This window comes from Macaca mulatta, chromosome 3 (assembly GCF_049350105.2).
Source record: "Macaca mulatta isolate MMU2019108-1 chromosome 3, T2T-MMU8v2.0, whole genome shotgun sequence".
NCBI classification, from domain to species: Eukaryota; Metazoa; Chordata; class Mammalia; order Primates; family Cercopithecidae; genus Macaca; species Macaca mulatta.
The window spans coordinates 182,736,169-182,754,914 of record NC_133408.1 but is presented as its reverse complement, the minus strand read 5'-3'; the positions used below and the strand labels follow the sequence as shown (position 1 = coordinate 182,754,914).

Here is an 18,746-nt window from a genome sequence, read left to right as displayed (position 1 = left end):
AGGAGGGAAAATGGCCTCGCTATTTAGGAATCCTTTTATCTATTGGGGATGTATTTAATGTTCTTAAGGAAGGACAAGCGTTGGTAACAACCTTGGCTTTTCAGTGTCCTGGAGCCCCCAAGAGAGGAGCAAAGTCTTATCTAAGGCTCATTCCTGTGAAAATGAAGATGCTTCTCTCCAGTCAGTGTGCGGGAAGGTCAAATCCAAGACTTTGGGAACAAGAATTCCAACACTAAGGGATAAGGGGAAGGGAGACTCACATTTCATAGGATTCTGGGCTTCCAGATGGCTCTCCTTCCTACCAAGGCTTAAGGATGGGAAGTGTTGCAAAGAAAGAGGGGCACAGGTTAGTTAGGTTGCTCAGTGCATCTGGAGGATGGAAAACCGATAGCACACTCCTCCCGTTCTTCAATGTGAAGACATTTGTCTGTCTCATGTGCATCGTGTCATAAGTTCTTTTCATGCAGCCTCACGGTTGCCCTGGCAAGCTGCACTCAGGGCGATGCAAACTGACCCACCTGGTCAGGGCTGTCAGCCTGAACCACAATGGCATGCTAGAGTTTCGACCATGATCAATCTGGGTTATGATCTGATCTGAGAATCAGCAGTAGGTAGAGATTACATGGTAAATGGGTCACATATTGGGTTCAAAAAAGAAGATGTGGAGGGGCGGATCTAGAATTTTCTATCTTAGATGCCGTGAGATTATGCTGGGCTCAGTACAAAGTGAATCTTCCCAGACAATATCCTGATTTGGACCCTAGCAAGGTTGCTAAGACACAGTTGTGTAATTGACTGAGGCACAACTTGGCCAGAGCAGTGTGGAGATGGAGATGCTGTCTCCGCTCAAGTCTAACGATGTAAGAAAAGAAGAAGCTTCCTTATGAGAGTGCTTTCCCTTCTTAGCAACTCAGAGCTCGGGTTGGTGATGGGCAGGAGTGAGCAGGGTTCAAGTTTGAATTCTTTGAAAGGTAAAAGAAGGAGAGATGTCCTGGAGACGGTGAACAAAATGAGCAAAGCTCAGAAACTTGGTGGTGAAATTGGACATGGCCAGGGGGATAGAGGGAGGAAGCAAATGGAAACAAGAGGGAATTGGAAAAAATGCCAAAGTGGGACCCATGGAGTTGAGAGGACACACAGAGTACCTTTGAGTTCAGCTCCTGCCATGGCCACCGAACCAACTTCTCCACAGTCAGGAGACCCACTGCTCGGAGACCCTCTCTCCACCTCGTACGTCCTCTAATCATGGATGGGCTCATACCTAACACTGCTATATTTAGATGGTGCATGGTGCCTGACAGCTTTAGAAGAGTTTTCATGTAAGCAACCGTGGTACATTGTTTTCATTTTGGTGACTTTCACAGTTTAACTTCCCACAGACATACTAATTGTGATTTTTGCAGAGCAAAAGTGTTTCCATTTATAGAGGAAGACAATGAGATTCAGAATGATTCTGTCTTGCTAAGAATACAGATCTTGGCAGAGCTGACCATAAGACCAACAAGCCGTGGAGAGCATTGTGAAGTGTGGGAATTGCTGCAGGTGGCATCTAAAAGGAGATTTATTGAGGATCAAGGCACAGGTCCCCAGAGGACAAACCGTACATCTGATTCCTTCCTGGTGCTTTTCTTCCTGGCAGAAATAGATGATTGAATTCATCTTTCTCCTGGCACCTTGTCTCAGAGCGTTACCTTGCCACAGTTCCAGAGCCATCCAGGCCATGACTGCCATGTAGATGACACACCTCTCTGCTCATGAATAACTGGCCAAGCCTGAGGTAACCAGGTTTTGGAGCATTGATAATATGGACTTTTCCTGTGTTGTCCCTAAGCATGTTGTTTCATTTTGTCCCCTTGTCATGGGATCTTCACAGAACTCCTGCCTTAGCGGATAAGGAGAGATTCTTGCTCTAGCAAGTGTAGACACGATACCAGTGTGCACTAAACAGGGAGGTGAACCTTGGTAGAAGATGGAAAATGTGTTTGGAAAAGCGGATTTTTGGATCAGGTGCTTGTGCTCTGACTCTCTGTCCGAAAGGGAACACCCAAGAATATGAGGATTTCTGTATCTAGAGCTTGAAGACTAGCCTTCTCCAGAATTTTGCGCTCTTCCTTAAATGATCACAGTATATGGTCAGCTTTCTTCAAAAAGGAATGACCTTACAGTCAGAGAAGACAGCTATAGGTGGAGACTGTTACCCCGTACTATAGACTTAGATATGTAGGATAGGCTCAGATCCAGCTGCCCAAGCACAATTTGGAGGACATGTCATTCTGGATCCTGTTCATTCTGAACTATAGATTTCTTTGTCTACTTCTCTAATACATCTTTCTGGCTTGTGGTTAGTGCTTAGCACAGCAAACCACTGACCTTCAATTATAACAGTGAATCATATCAGTGTGCTTACTATATACCATGTAACTTACTATACAGCAGGTAACTCATATAAGTTAAGAATATTTTTTCATTTTATCATCACAATCACCTTGGGATTTTACATTTTAGAGATGATGAAATGATCATTTTACAGATGATCAAATGAGCTTTCTGGAGGTGCAGTGATTCTTCCATCTCCCAGAGCAGCAGCTCCCAGTCAGAGCTGGCCGTGCCTGAACTCAATACCTTGGCAAAGCAACCAGAGCCAGAAAGAACCATGGGAGAAGATTTCAATGACTTTCAGCAACTTTGTCCCTCTTTTTTTCTCGTTTCCTCTCCTGCATTTTTCTCCATCTCCAGGTACAGTTCTGGATGTGGATGCCTGTACCAACCCAAAAACACTTGAGATTCATTCCTAATACCACAATTAATCTCGATATTCATCCCCCTACCTTTAAAATCAGATCTCACCTACCTGCTTGGGTCAGAGAGATGTGTTTTAAAATCCCCAAGGAAGGAGGCAGGGACTGTGCCCTCAGATGATTATTCGTGAAGTGGATTTATGCTTAATTTCAGTTTAAGAGAATGTTGCTGTGTCTCTGCCCAGGACAGGCAGCCCATTGTGGTCCTGGGTGAGGAGGGAAGCCCACAGAGACCCAGGGTTTGTGACCTGTGGCTGCCAGTGTCTGCAGAGCCAGAATTGAGCTAATCCCTTGAAAGAATGAGTGCTGATGGGCAGGTGTATGGTCGGTTGCTAGGGGGCTTGTTGATCTGTCAAATTCCAGGTGACAAGATCAACGCATGCTTGATGGGCCCCTTCCCAGCAGGCTCTGGTGGCTGCAACCTGGTTCAGGTGTGGAAGGTCATACTACTTTGCCTTTGGTTTTTCTTTGAAAAACAAACAATGAAAGACAGATGAAAACGAGAATTCTACCAGTGGGCAGGCAGGAATTCTCTTCTGGAAAAGGGATATTTGTAGCTCCTCCCCATGTTGGCCTTGAAAGAGCTTGGTTTTGGCGTGGCTATTATTAAAATGTCAAAAAAATAGAAGACGCTGGTGAGGCTGCAGAGGAAAGGGAATGCTTATACACTGTTGGCCAGAGTGTAAATCAGTTCATGGAAAAATTAATGCAGAAAGCAGTTTGGAGTTTTCTGAAATAATTTAAAACAGAACCAGCATTCCACCCAGCAATTCCTTTAGTGGGCTTTTATCCAAAGGAAAATAATTTTTTCTGCCAAAAAGACACATGGTCTTGCATATCCGTCACAGCACTATTCACAATACAAAGCCATGGAATCGATCTAGGTGGCCATCAGCAATAGAATGGATAAAGGAAATGTGGTACATATACACCGTGGAATACTATGCAGCCAAGAAAAGAATGAAATCATGTCCTTTGCAGAAACATGGATGGAGCTGAAGACCACAATCCTAAGCAAATTAACATAGGAACAGAAAACCAAATATCAGGTTCTCACTTATAATTTTGAGCTGAGCATTGGGTACACATGGATATAAAGATGGGAACCGGAGACACTGCAACTACTAGAGGGAAGAGAGAAGGAGGGTGGAAAGGGCTGAAAAACTACCTATTGGGCACTAAGCTCACTGCCTGAGTGATGAGATCATTTGTGCCCCAATGCTCAGCATCACACAATATACCCATGTAACAATCCTGCACATGTAGCCGCTGAATCTAAAATGAAAGTTGAAATTATTATTATTTTTTTAAATGGGACCTGGACCAGAAGTGGTGGCTCATGCCTATAATCCCAAAACTTTGGATCACTTGAGGTCAGGAGTTCAAAACCAGCCTGGACAACATGGTGAAACCATGTCACTACTTAAAAAAAAAAAAAAAAAAATTAGCTGGGCATGGTGGCGCGTGACTGTAATCCCAGCTACTTGGGAGGCTGAATCACATCAACCCTGGAGGCGGAGGTTGTAGTGAGCAGAGATCATACCACGGCACTCCAGTCTGGCTGTAGTTGAGCCAGAAGGAGATGTTTTGTGTGAAGGCTGAGGTGGGGGCTCTTCAGAGCCTCTGTGAGAAGGAGGCCCTAAGCCGTGGCTGTGGACAGAGTTGTGGCTTTCTGCTTCTTTGCCCTTTGATCTGGACCCACAGGTGAACGATTCCAGCCTCGATCCCGAGCACACACTCTGGAGACCTTCATATCTCACGGTTCCATGTGAGCAAATGGACTGAGAAAGCTTTGTGGCCTGAGAAAATGCAGCCCCTTGACCTGGCTCTCACACAGCATTTTCTCTTGCATTTAGAATAAGCTTTTTTTTTTTTTTTTTTTTTTTGCTTATTTTGTATTTTTGGTGGTGGTGGTAGTGGTTTATTTTACACTGAACATTTGGAAGAAATGTCGTGGCTACTTGTGATTTTCATGCCCTGTTTCTGCTGGCAACCCTTCTGAGTGGGGTGACTCACTCTCCTGTGTAAAGAGTCTAAGTCGCCCAGATAGGAGGTGGAAGCAGCCGTCTGGAAGGCCATTTGGATCCTTATGTCTGTCTCTTGGCTTCAGGTAACCAGCTGGGCTTTGAAAGCAATGATCTGAATGGACACAGAAAATAATGCAAACTAACACTCCCCACCCAGCCCAGACCTGTTTATACGAAGCGTTTGGTTCTTCCCTTGACTTGAGTGATGATGATATTCAGAAGAGGCATTGACATTACGGTAAGAAAGGGAAAAAATGTATCTGTTTTGTCTATCTATCTACTTTATATGTATCTCTACAAGCAGACAAACCCAAGGCTGTAAAGTGAACTAGGGTCTGAGTTTGGACTCCATAAAAACTAAATCCATGTAGAACAAAGTGATGTTTGTATGCAGTGAATTTCTGGGTAACCCAGGTGTATCTGTCCATTTTGTGTGAGCCCTGAGCCCTGTTTTCCTCTGAAGATAGTGAGTGGTAGCCGTCTCCTCACACAAACCACACATCTGGAGCACAGATGGCCCTCTCAAGGTAATTGATAGTAGACATTTACTGTTTACCAAACAAGTGGCTGATGCACACATGGGTGTATTCCACAGCAAGTGGACTGCAGTCCCCTGTGTTGGCCAGGAATGCTGTGCTTCATGTGGAGGTTTTACTCTACTCATCACTGCAATTTGCACGCTGCTCCGTGGACACTTGGAGGCCTGTGCTGTGTTCCCTGTAACAGGAAATGTGCTCTGAACTTGTCTGTCTCCCTTGGCTGCTCCTGGTCCTTGAAACCAGCTCCAGGGGTGTCCACAAACACTTGGGTCAGAAGGTGAAGGTGGAATTTCAAAGAGAAGCTTGCTTGGATCTTTGGTGACAAACTTGGATGAGTTACGGCCCCAACATGCGCCCTCTCAGAATTGCCAGTAGGAGGCTTTGGCAGGTGCCACAGGTGCTGCGGAGCCTGCCTCCCTCTGCTGTGTCCAGTGGGTGCAAGCCAGCCAATGTGTGTCCAGAGTGGCTGGATCATGTTATAGCCCTCAGATGTCTTTCCTTCCACCTTTTATAAAGAGTCCCAAGTAACCTGTAGTGTTTCAAAGGCAAGCAAATTTTATGAAAAGGAATCCTTCTTCAGCTGATTGATCATATGGGTGAATCCTGACCCTCTCTAGTTTCGTTCCCTGGTCGGAGTGGGGAGCTGTTTGTAGCTGTGGGATTCACTGTGGCGTCCTACCCCAAAGGCAAAGAAGAGTGCAGAGCTGGGCTTGATTCCCAAGTCACAGTCAGGCTCCCGCTATGGTAGGCGGGACATCTCTCTAGCTGCTCACAGAGATGGAACTAGGGAATTGAGGGAGAGTTAGGGGTCCAGGGAGATTTACTTGAGTCTGATTTTCCAGGCGAATGAGAAGGGCAGGCTTGGTCCAGGGTTTGGTGCCTAAACATTCCTGGGAGAGGCACATCATCACCAACAGCATTTGTCATTATTGTTGTATGTTAGCAACAAGATTCAGCTGGTCAGATTTTTTGGGCCACCTTGAAAATGCTGACATTTTCTGTGCTGTGATTGTGCTGAAGGCAAAGTAGCTCCAACCACTGTGAGAACCCAAATAAAAATCAATACCCCCCACCAAAGACCACCATTCTGAAACACACGTTTCTCTAGAAACAGTAACAAAGCCCCTCTTTCTCTGAAGCTTCTTATTATTTTTGGATTCCATTTCTTTTTATGTGCCAATCTAGTGTACCATGCAACACATTTTGGGAGCTGGGGGCTCTGCTTACATTTAAGGGAGACAGTCCTGTCTGACCTGAGAGTGGAGCATGCATTCCAGTGTGAAGGAGTGTGAGGCAGCAGGCACAGACACAGACAATGAGAGAAGGGTCACTTTATTGGTACTGAGACTGCAGAGGGACTGGGGGCTTTAGCTGTTGGCAGCTATGGTGTCCTTAATCCAGTCCACATAGTTGTAGACCTTGGTGTAGACTCCAGGCCTCCTCTTCAGGGCACAGCCATAGCCCCAGGAGACAATACCTTGGAGCTGTCCATTGCAGACCACAGGGCCACCAGAGTCACCCTGGGGTGAAGAAGGTACAAGTTGTATGGAGAGAGAGATGGAGGAGGAATATAGCTACATTCACTCTGAACCTTAAAAGACCCCTTTCTAGCTAGCTCTGTGCCTCCACGTCCTTCTATGGTGGTGGCCCATTCTCTGTTCTTCCTAAGCAGTCAGCATGCAGCCCAAGGGAGCCTTCCTCACTTCTCCATGGGGACACTGCAGGGAACCTCCTCAACCCTGCCACACTGGGAGTTCAAATCTTTTTCCCAGATGGGGCCTGGGTATCAGTGGGAGCTTCAGCATGGGAAGGGTTGTTCAAATCACCTGGCAGGAATCCTTGCCTCCCTCAAGGAAGCCCACACAGAACATGTTGCTGGTAATCCGGAAAGGGTAGGAGAGTTTACACCTAGCCTGGGTCAGCACAGGAGCGTCCAGGCACTGCAGCTCATCTGGGTAGTCAGCTGTGAGGATCAGGAAGAGATCAAAGAAAGTCGAAATGTGGGTCAGGCCAGAGAAGGAGACAATAATCTAGGATGGAACACTGAAGAGGAACACTGCCCCTGGAGAGGACTCCAAAACATAAGTCCTGGCAAGGGGCTCTGGCTTTTAGTTCCCAGAATGATCATTGTTGAACCTAATACACGATCATAGCAAGTTCTCCATTTGTCCTGTCTCTTGATTTTAGGAGCCAAGTCCTTGAGACTTTGCGTCTCTCTGGTGTCCAGTGCAGAGCCTGTGTGTAATGGGCACTGGAAATGTGTCTTAAGCCTGGAGGTGACAGATTTTAAGTTAAGGGGCATGGTTTGTTCTGGAAATTGTGAGGATGGAGGGAAGTAGAAGGGCGAAGGGTCCCACTCACCGCCAGAGCTCAGAGTGTTGCCCCAACCGGAGATGAGGCACTCGGTGCCAGCAGCTGGAGGGGCGTTGGGCAGAGAGATGGTGGACACGTAGTCATTGATGACGGCAGGCGTGGAGAGCTTGATCAGCATGATGTCATTGTTCAGAATATTCCCGTTGTATTTGGGGTGGCGGATGATCTTGGTTGCATTGATGAACTGCTCATTCCCCTCCAGGACTTCGATGTTGTGCTCTCCCAGTCTCACCTCGATGTGGCTGATAGGCAGGGCAGGCATGGTGAAGACCTTCTCTTATAGCCACGGCACCCTTCCCAGCTTCCCCAGGGTCCTTAAGCTCCCTGCTCATGGACTGCTCTGTAGACATCGGGTGTGATGTGTGGCCATATCTCATGGGCAGGAGAGTAATGTGGGTCAGTGCAGGTGTGAGACCCAGAACATTTCTGCTTCAGAGGTTGGTGGTAGTGGGGTGGGGAAGAGTCAAAGGGATCCCAGAGGAGGCTGCTCCTCAACCTGCCTTCCTAGCCTCTTTCCCACAGTCTCCACAGTCACTAGCACTGTGGGCACAAGTAGCTCCTTGTAATTTTCCCAGCATTATTCACCCCAGGCCTTTGCTAACTGCGCACAGTGACTTCCTCCCTTCCTTTTTGGCCTGGTGAGCAACACACTTCTCTGTATTCTAATCCAAGGGTAGCCATAGCATTAGAATCTCCTGGGAACTTGTTAGAAATGTAAATTCTTCATCCTTACCCCCATCTACTGATCAGAACCTTGGGGATGGTACTCAGTGATTTCTGCCTTAACAAGCTTGTAGGTGTTTCTGGTGCATACTCAGGTTTGAGAGTTCTTGTTGTAGGCAGTGGTTCTCAGCTCTGTCTATGCACTCTACAGTTACCAAGGTAGAGTGTGAAATACTCACTGACATTCACAACCTCTTCCTGAAAATTTTGTGTTAATTGCCCTGGGATAGGACACAGGCTTCAGTGTTTTAAAAAAACTCTTTCTTAGGTGGCTTTAATGTGTGGCTAACCAGCAAAAGGTACATCCCTGCTTTTCTCACTAGCTCTGAGCACCCCAAGATCATCACTGACTGCTTTTATGACCACAGCCCTTGCTGTTTCATGGATTTACCTTGGTGTGAGACGTTCCTGTCTTGTGTTCACTCTGGTCTGCAGAGTCAGCTGCTGCCAGCAAGTTTTCTTCTCCACCACCTCTCCCATCCATCTCACCCAACCTCAGTATTTGCTTGGGCTGAAGCCATGCTCTCCCAGGCAGCCTGGCTGGGAGTTTTGCAGTGAGGCACCCCACACTTACGGCTTGTAGCAGTGACCGGCTGAAACCACCCACTGTTCACTGATGAGGGAGCCACCACAGAAGTGGTAGCCAGAATTCAGGGACACCTGGTAGGGGACAGAATTCTCCTCACAGGTGTTGCCCCCAACGATCTTGTCATCATCGTCAAAGGGGACAGCAACTGGAGTGGAGATGGGAAGGGAGAAGGCAAGTCAGTAGCATGTTAGGGGTGGTGCTCCCAGCCTGCGGTTGCTTCCTTCTCATTTGAAATCCTTAAGAAGCACAGTGAGGCTACGCAAGGGAGGGATGGCTGCCATCCCTGGTGAGCATCACTGGATGTGGCTTCCAAGTCTCTGTGTCTCCAGGGCACATTGCTAGGTACCCTGTGGGTGTTCAGATCTCTCCTGGGGTCACCAGGCTGAGGTCGCAAGGAATTTCCTCACAATACTTCCAGTGGGACAGGAGTTGTTGGGATGTGCTTGTCTCACCCACTGAGTGCTTCTCGCTTTGTTCATCAGCTGTGTACCTCTCCTGGCTATTGGAGCCCTGGCTTGTCAGGATAATTTGACCAAGCTAGGAAAATGCCCTGGCTGCGCAGACCTGACCACGACCAGATTCCCTCATAGCTCAGAACAGTGGAGTCAGGGCAGATTTGAGGGCAGCCCCCAGGCTCACTTTGACAGAACAAAGGTAGACGTTGTTATTGGCTAATAGGACAGCAATTCTTAACCTTGGCTGCATGCCTTGAAATGTTACAAATCATCTGGGAAGCTTAAAAACCCAGAACATAGGTTGCACCCCAGACAATGAAGTTAGAATTTCTAGAGCTGAGTCTCTGGCATGAGTAATTTTTCAACCTCTCCAGGTGCATTTGAGGTTAAGAGCAGCTATAGTGGTGCTATTCTCCTGCTGTCAGAGCCAAACCTGAAGCCTTCTGCTTCATTTCATGGTCCAGCCCCACCTGACCTCCCTTCTCAGCTTCTCCATTCACATGTTGGATATAGATGAATGGCAGTGGTGGGAGTGAAATTAGGGAGAAGTTGAAACAGGTGAGGCTTAAAGCGAGCCCAAGGGGGATGGGAAGTAGAGATGCCAGATGGAGGAAACAGAATATTGGAGTAAAGTCAAAAGAGAAGAGGCAGCAAGAGTGGAAGGACTTGTGTCTGCCAGGAAAGGGTGTGGGTGGGGCCTGAGGCAGGGCATGATACTCACCAGCAGCTCCCACAAAGGTAAGGATCAGGAATGGATTCATGGTGGTAGAGTGTCCCTGACTGGTGGTGGAGGACCCATCTTTATACCTCCTGAGGATCGGGAGAGGAGGTGTCTTTGAGGTGAAGGTCACCATTCCTCTCAGCACAAACACACCTGCAGCTTTCCCCTTCCCAGGGTCTTGCATCAGCTCGGCTGTGTTTGGCCACTCTGTGGGTTTGTGATTCACAGGTGATAAGGAAACTTGCCTTCTGAGAGCAGAGAGGGAGACCGGCTGTTTCCTGCAAGGATGCTGGGATGGGAAAGACAGGGAAAGCCAAGTTCTGGATCACATAGCTGGGCTTTCTTAGGCCGAGGAGATGATGGTTAGAAGGAAGGAGAGTGGCCTGGCTGTTTAGGAGTCTTTTTGACTACTGGGGATGTATTTAATGTACTTAAGGAAGGACAAGCATTGGTAACAAGCTTGGCTTTTGAGTGTCCTGGATCCCCCAAGAGAGGAGGAAAGTCTTATCTAAGGCTCATTCCTGTGAAAATAAAGATGCTTCTCTCCAGTCAGTGTGCGGGAAGGTCAAATCCAAGACTTTGGGAACAAGAATTCCAACACTAAGGGGTAAGGAGAAGGGAAACTCGCATTCCATAGGATTCTGGGCTTCCAGATGGCTCTCCTTCCTATCAAGGCTAAAGGATGGGAAGTGTTGCAAAGAAGGAGGGGACACAGGTTAGGTAGGAACTTACTCAGTGCATCTGGAGGATGGAAAACCAGTGGTGCACTCCTCCCTGTCTACAATGTGAAGACATTTGTCTCTCTCATGTGTATCCTGTTGCAGGTTCTTTCTATGCAGCCTCACGGTTGCCCTGGCAACCTGCACTCAGGGTGATGCAAACTGACCCACCTGCTCGGGGCTAACAGTCTGAACCAGAATGACATGCCCCTGATCAGATGTCAGAGTTTGGACCACAGTAAATCTGGGTTATGATCTGATCTTAGAATCAGCAGTAGGTAGAGATTTTAGCACATGTTAAATGGGTCGCATGTTGGATTCAATGATGGAAATTTAGAGGGGTGGATCTAGAATTTTCTATCTTAGATGCAGTGAGATTACACTGGGCTCAGTAGAAAGTGAATCTTTCCAGAGAATATCCTGATTTGGGCCCTACCAAGGCTACTAAACACAGTTGTGTAATTGACTGAGGCACAACTTGGCCAGAGCAGTGTGGAGATGGGAATGCTGTCTCCGCTCAAGTCTAATGATGTAAGGAAAGAAGGAGCTTCCTTATGAGGGTGCTTTCCCTTCTCAGCAACTCAGAGCTCAGGTTGGTGATGGGCAGGAGTGAGCAGAGTTCAAGGTTGAATTGTTTGAAAGGTAAAAGTATCAGGGATGTTCTGGAGACAGTGAACCAAATGAGAAAAGATCAGAAACTTGGTAGTGAAATTGGACATGGCCAGGGGATAGAGGGAAGAAGCAAATGGAAACCAGAGAGAATTGGAAAAAAAATGCCTAAGTGGTGTCTGTGGCGTTGAGAGGACACACAGAGTAACTTCAGTTTCAGCTCCTAGAATGGCTTCTGAACCAGTTTCCCCACAGCCAGGAGACCCACTGTTCAGAGACCCCTCTCCACCCCGTACCCCCTCTAATCAGTGATGGGCTCATAGCTAACACTGCTATATTTAGATGGTCCACGGTGCCTGACAGCTTTGCAAGAGTTTTCACGTAAGTAACAGTGGTGAATTACTTTTCATTTTTGCTGAGTTTCACAGTTTAACTTCCCACAAACATGGTAATTATGATTTGTGCAGAGCAAAATAATTTCCACTTATAGAGGAAGACAATGAGATTCAGAATGATTCTGTCTTGCCCAAGAATACAGATCTTGGCAGAGCTGACCATAAGACCAACAGAAGCCATGGAGAGCGTTGTGAAGTGTAGGAATTGCTGCAGGTGGCATCAAAAAGGAGATTTACTGAGGATAGAGGCAGAGGTCCCCAGAGGTCAAACTGTACGTTTGATTCCTTCCTAGTTCTTTTCTTCCTGGCAGAAATAGATGATTGAATTCATCTTTCTTCTGGCAGCTTGTCTCAGAGCCTTACCTTGCCACAGTTCCAGACCCATCCAGGCCTTGACTGCCATGTAGATGACACACCTCTCTGCTCACGAACAACTGGCCAAGCCTCAAGTAGCCAGGTTTTGGAGCATTGATAATATGGGCTTTTCCCATGTTGTCCCTAAACATGTTTTGTTTTTTCTCCTTGTCATGGGGTCTTCACAGAACTCCTCCATTAGAGAATAAGGAGAGACTCTTGCTCTAGCAACTGTAGACACTAGTGTGCACTAAACAGGGAGGTGAACCTTGGTAGAAGATGGAAAATTTGTTTGGTAAAAGGGATTTTTGGATCAGTGCTTGTGGTTCTGACTCTCTGAAACAGAACACCTAAGAATATGAGGATTTTCTGTATCTAGAGCTTGAAGTCTAGACTTCTCCAGTATTTTGCGCTCTTCCTTAAATGATCACAGTATAGTCTGAGGTCAGCTTTCTTCAAAAGGAATGACCTTGCAGGCAGAGAAGACAGCTATAGGTGGAGACTGTTACCTCATATTGTAGACTCAGATATGTAGGACAGGTTCAGATCCAGCTGCCCAAGCTCCATTTGGAGGACATGCCATTCTTGGTACTGTTCATTCTGAACTACAGATTTCTTTCGTCTATTTCTTTAAGACATCTCTCTGGATTGTGGTTAGTGCTTAGTCCACCAAACCACTGTCCTTCAATTATAACAGTGAATTGTATCTGTGTGCTTACTATATAGCACATAACTTACTATACAACATGTAACTCATTTAAGTTAAGAATGATTTTTTCATTTTATCATCACAAACACCTATGGGATTGCCCATTTTACAGATGATCAAATGAGCTTTCTGGAGGTGAAGTGAGTCTTCCATCTCCCAGAGCAGCAGCTCCCAGCCAGAGCCCACCCTCCCTGTACTCAAGACCTTGGCAAAGCAACCAGAGTCAGAAAGAACCACGAGAGAAGCTTTCCGTGACTTTCAGCCACTTTGTTCCTCTTTTTTTCTCCTCTCCTCTCCTGCATTTTTCCCTATCTCCAGGTACAGTTCGGGATGTGGATACCTGTCCCAACACAAAAACACTTGGGGATTCATTCCTGATACCCCAATACTTCCCGATTTTCTCCCCTTTCAAGTCAGATCTCACCTACCTGTTTGGGTCAGAGAGATGTGAGTGTTAAAATCCCCGAGGAAGGAGGCAGGGGCTGTGCCCTCAGATGGTTATTGGTGAAGGGAATTTATGCTTAATTTCAGTTTAAGAGAATGTTGCTGTGTCTCTGCCTAGGACAGGCAGCCCATTGTGTCCGTGGGTGATGAGGGAAGTCCACAGAGACCCAGGATTTGTGACGTGTGGCTGCCAATGTCTGCAGAGCCAGAATTGAGCTTGAAAGGATGGGCGCTGATGGGCAGTTGTATGGTAAGTTGCTATGGGGCTTCTTGATCTCTCAAATTCCAGGTGGCAAGATCAATGCATGCTTGATGGACCGCTTCCCAGCAGGCTCTGGTGGCTGCAAACTTTTTCTGGTGTCGAAGATCCTACCACTTTACCTTTGGGTTTTCTTTGAAAAACAGGCAATGAAAGACAGATGAAAACAAGAGTTCTACCAGTGGGCAGGCAATAATTCTCTTCTGGAAAAGGGATGTTTGTGGTTCTTCCCCACATTGTCCTTGAAAGAGCTTGGCTACAGAGTGGCTATTAATAAAATGTCAAAAAAACAGAAGGGGCTGGTTAGGCTGCAGAGGAAAGGGAACACTTACACATGGTTGGCCAGAGTATAAATTAGTTCATGGAAAAATTAATGCAGAAAGCATTTTGGAGATTTCTGAAATAATTTAAAACAGAACTACCTTTCCACCAAACAATTCCTTTACTGGGCATTTACCTAAAGGAAAATAATTGTTCTGCCAAAAAGACACATGCTCTAGAAAGTCCTTAACAGCACTATTCACAGCAGCAAAGCCATGAAATCAACCTAGGTGGCCATCACTGGTAAACTGGATTAAGGAAATGTGGTACATATACACCATGGAATACTATGCAGCCATGAAAAGAATGAAAACATGTCCTTTGCAACAACATAGATGGAGGTGGAGACCATAATCCTAAGCAAATTAACATAGGAATGGAAAACCAAATATCACGTTCTCATGTATAAGTGGGAGCTGAGCATTGGGTACACATGAACATAAAGATGGGAAGAGTAGACACTGCAACTACTAGAGGGAAGAGAGAAGGAGGGTGGAAAGGGCTGAAAAACTACCTGTTGGGTACTAAGCTCACTGCCTGAGTGATGAGATCATTTGTGCCCCAAACCTCAGCATCACACAATACACCCATGTAACAAACCTGCACATGTACCCCCTGAATCTAAAATAAAAGTTGAAATTTTTAAATGGAACCTGGGCAAGGAGCAGTGGCTCACGCCTGTAATCCCAGCACTTTGGATCACTTGAGGTCAGGAGTTCAAAACCAGCCTGGCCAAAATAGTGAAACCCTGTCTCTACTAAAAATACAAAAAAAGAAAAAGAAAGAAAGAAAGAAAAGGAAAGAAAAAAGGAAGGGAGGGAGGGAGGAAGGAAGAAAGGAAGGAAGGAAGAAAGAAAAAGAAAGAAAGAAAGAAAAGAAAGAAAGAAAGAAAGAAGAAAGAAAGCAAGAAAGCAAGCAAGCAAGAAAGAAAGAAAGAAAGGAAGAAAGAAAGAAAGAAGGAAAGACATTAGCTGGGCATGGTGGCGGGCGCCTGTAACCCCAGCTACTTGGAAGACTGAATCACTTCAACCTGGGAGCCGGAGGTTGCAGTGAACAGAGATCATGTCATGGCACTCTAGCCTGGCTATAGTTCATCCAGAAAGAGATGTTTTGTGTAAAGGTTGAGGTGGGGTCTCTTTGACGACTCTGTGAGAAGGAGGCCCTAAGTCGTGGCAGTGGACAGAGTTGCAGCTTTCTGCCTCTTTGCCGTTTGGTCTGGACCCACAGGTGAACTGTACCAGCCTCGATCCCAAGCACACTTTCTACAGACCTTCACATCTCATGGTTCCGTGTGAGCAAATGGACAGGGAAAGCTGTATGGTCTGAGAAAAGGCAACCCCTGGGCTGGCTCTCATACAGTATTTTGTCTTGAATTTTGAATAAGCCTTATTTTTTTAATCTTGTTTTGTGTTTTTCATGGTGGTAGTGGTGGTGGTTTATTTTACACAGACCACTTAGAAGAAATCCCATGGTTATCTGTCATTTTCATGCCCTGTTTTTTCTGCTGGCAACCCATCTGAGTAGGGTGACTCACTTTTCTGTGTAAAGAGTCTATGTGGCCCAGGTAGGAGGTGGAAGCAGCTGTCTGGAATGTCATGCCATTGGGATGCTTGTATCTGTGTCTTGGCTTCAGGTAACCAGCTGGGCTTTGTTAGGAATGATATGAATGGAGACAGAAAACAGTGGAAACTAACACTCCCCACCCATCCCTGTTTCTGTGAAGCATTTGGTTCTTCCTTTTACACTTGAGTGACGATGATATTCAGACCAGGCATTGACATTACAGTAAGAAATGAAAAAAGTGAATCTGTCTTGTCTGTCTGTCTATCTACTGGATATATATCTCCAAAAGCAGACAAACCCAAGGCTGTATGGTGAACTAGGGTCTGTGTTTCCATCCATAAAAACCAAATCCATGTTGAACAAAGGGATGTTTATATGCAGTGACTTTCTGGGTGACCCGTGTGTATCTGTCCATTATGTGTGAGCCCTGAGCCCTGTTTTCCTCTGAAGATAGTGAGTGGTAGCAGTCTCCTCACACGATTCACACATCTGGAGCACAGATGGCCCTCTCAAGGTAGTTGATCTTACACATCTACTTTTACCAAACAAGTGTCTGATGCTTACTTGGGTGTATTCCACAGCATGTGGACTGCGGTGCCCTGTGTTTGCCAGGAATGCTGTGCTCTATGTAGGGGTTTTACTCTACTCTTCACTGCAATTTGCATGCTGCTTCGTGGACACTTGGAGGCCTGTGCTTTGTTCCCTGTAACTGGAAGTGTGCTCTGAACAGGTCTGTCTCCCTTGCCTGCTCCTGGCCCTTGGTACCAGCTCCCAGGGGTGTCCACAAGCACTGGGGACAGAAGGTGAAGGTGGAATTTCAAAGAGGAGCTTGCTTGGATCTTCGGTGACAAGCTTGGATGAGCTATGGGCCCTCTCAGAGTTGCCAGGAGGAGGCTTTGGCAGGTGCCAAAGGTGCCACAGGTAACCTGTCTCCATCCGCTGCGTCCAGTGGGTGAAAGCCAGCCAACATGTGACCAGAGTGGCTGGATGGTGTCACAGCCCTCAGATGTCTTTCCTTCCACCTTTTTTAAAGAGTCCCAAGTAACTCAGTTGAAGTATCTCAAAGGTAAGAAAGTTTTATGAAAATGAATCCTTCCTCAGTTAATTGATCAAATGGGTGAATCCTGACCCTCTCCAGTTTCTTTCCCTGATCAGCGTGGGGAGCTGTGGTAGCTGTGCGATTCACTGCGGCATCCTATCCCAAAGGCAGAGAAGACAAAAATGAAACTTGCAGAGCTGGGCTTGATTCCCAAGTCACAGTCAGGCTCCCGCTATGGTAGACCAGACATCTCTCTAGCTGCTCACAGAGATGGAACTAGGGAATTGAGGAAAGAGTTAGGGGCCAGGGAGATTTACTTGAGTCTGATTTTCCAGGTGAATGAGAAGGGAGGGCTTGGTGCCAACACATTCCTGGGAGAGGCACGTCATCACCAATAGCATTTGTCATTGTATGTTAGCAATAAGATTCAGCTGATCAGATTTTTTGGGCCACCTCGAAGATGCTGACACATTTTCTGTGCTGTGATTGCTCTGAAGGCAGAATAGCTCTAACCACTGTGAGAACCCAAATAAAAATCAATATCTCCCCCAAGACCACCTTTCTGAAACACACTTTTCTCTAGAAAACACTGCCCCCTTTCTCCCAAGCTTCTTATTAGTTTTGGATTCCATCTCTTTGTATGTGCTAATCTAGCGTACCATGGAACACATATTGGGAGTTGCGGGCTCTCCTTACCTTTAAGGGGGACTGTTGTGTCTGACCTGAGATTGGAGGATGCTTTCCAGTGTGAAGGAGGGTGAGGGAGCAGGCACAGACACAGGGAGAACAGGGTCATTTTATTGGTATAGAGACTGCAGAGAGACTGGGGATTTAGCCGTTGGCAGCTATGGTGTCCTTAATCTAGGCCAAATAGTTGTAGACCTTGGTGTAGACTCCAGGCTTGTTTTTCTGGGCACAGCCATTGCCCCAGGAGACAATTCCTTGGAGCTGTCCGTTGGAGACCACAGGGCCACCAGAGTCCCCCTGGGGGGAAGAAGGGACAAGTTGTATGGAGAGATAGAGGAGGAATATAGCTATATTTACTCTGAACCTTAAAAGACCCCTTTCCAGGCAGCTCTGTGGCTCCACATCCTTCTCACGGTGGCCCATTCTCTGTTCTTCCTAAGCAGACAGCATGCAGCCCAAGGGAGCCTTCCTCACTTCTCACTGGGGGCACTGCAGGGAGCCTCCTTAGCCCTGCCACCTTGGGAGTTCAAATCTTTTTCTCGGGTGGGCTCTGGCTGTCAGTGGGAGCCTCAGCATGGGAAGGGTTTTCCAAATCAACTGGCAAGAATCCTTGCCTCCCTCAAGGAAGCCCACACAGAACATGTTGCTGGTAATCCTTCCAGTGTAGGAGGCTTCACACTCAGCCTGGGTCAGCACAGGAGTGTCCAGGCACTGCAGCTCGTCTGGGTAGTCGGCTGTGAGGATCAGGAAGAGATCAAAGAAAGTCGAAATGTGGGTCAGCTCAGAGAAGGAGACAATAATATAGGATGGAACATTGAAGAGTAACACTGACCCTGGAGAGGGCTCCAAAACATGCGTCCTGGCAAGAGGCTCTGGCTTTTAGTTCCCAGAATGATCATTGTTGAACCCCTCCCAAGACGTGATCATACCAAGTTCTCCATTTGTCTGGTCTCTTGATTTTAGGAGCCAACTCCTGGAGACTTTGCATCCTCTGATGCCCAGTGCAGAGCCTGTGTGTGATGGGCACTAGAAATGCGTCTTAACCCTGGAGGTGAGAAGATTTAAGTTAAGGGGCATGGTTTATTCTGGAAATTGTGAGGATGGAGGGAAGTAGAAGGGCGAAGGGTCCCACTCACCGCCAGAGCTCAGAGTGTTGCCCCAGCCGGAGATGAGGCACTTGGTGCCTGCGGCTGGAGGGGCAGTGGGCAGAGAGATGGTGGACACGTGGGTATTGATGATGGCAGGTGAGGAGAGCTTGATCAGCAGGATGTCATTGCTCAGAGTATTCCTGTTGTATTTGGGGTGGCGGATGATCTTGGCTGCATTGATGAACTGCTCAGTCCCCTCCAGGACTTCGATGTGCTCTCCCAGTATCACCTGGATGCAGCTGATAGGCAGAGCAGGCATGGTGAAGACCTTCTC

General features: G+C 46.9%; 2 protein-coding genes across 3 annotated transcripts; both read right to left on the bottom strand.

Annotated features, from left to right (window-relative positions):
- Positions 1-6,679: 6,679 nt before the first annotated feature.
- On the bottom strand, positions 6,680-10,380 carry LOC699109 (putative trypsin-6). 2 transcript variants are annotated; one of them, XM_077997586.1, is made up of 5 exons: positions 10,226-10,380; positions 9,035-9,194; positions 7,726-7,979; positions 7,191-7,327; positions 6,680-6,884 (listed from the first exon to the last, which is right to left on the bottom strand). In XM_077997586.1, the coding sequence occupies exons 1-5, from the start codon at positions 10,356-10,358 to the stop codon at positions 6,732-6,734; spliced, it is 837 nt and encodes a 278-aa protein (XP_077853712.1). In that variant the 5' UTR covers positions 10,359-10,380; the 3' UTR covers positions 6,680-6,731. The 2 variants fall into 2 exon arrangements, with proteins under 2 accessions (XP_077853712.1, XP_077853713.1); XM_077997587.1 differs by lacking the exons at positions 9,035-9,194; positions 10,226-10,380 and adding an exon at positions 8,852-9,013.
- Positions 10,381-17,637: 7,257 nt separating this feature from the next.
- LOC114677058 (putative trypsin-6) lies at positions 17,638-18,746 on the bottom strand. Its single transcript, XM_077997592.1, has 2 exons — positions 18,461-18,746; positions 17,638-18,058 (listed from the first exon to the last, which is right to left on the bottom strand). The coding sequence occupies exons 1-2, from the start codon at positions 18,729-18,731 to the stop codon at positions 17,829-17,831; spliced, it is 501 nt and encodes a 166-aa protein (XP_077853718.1). The 5' UTR covers positions 18,732-18,746; the 3' UTR covers positions 17,638-17,828.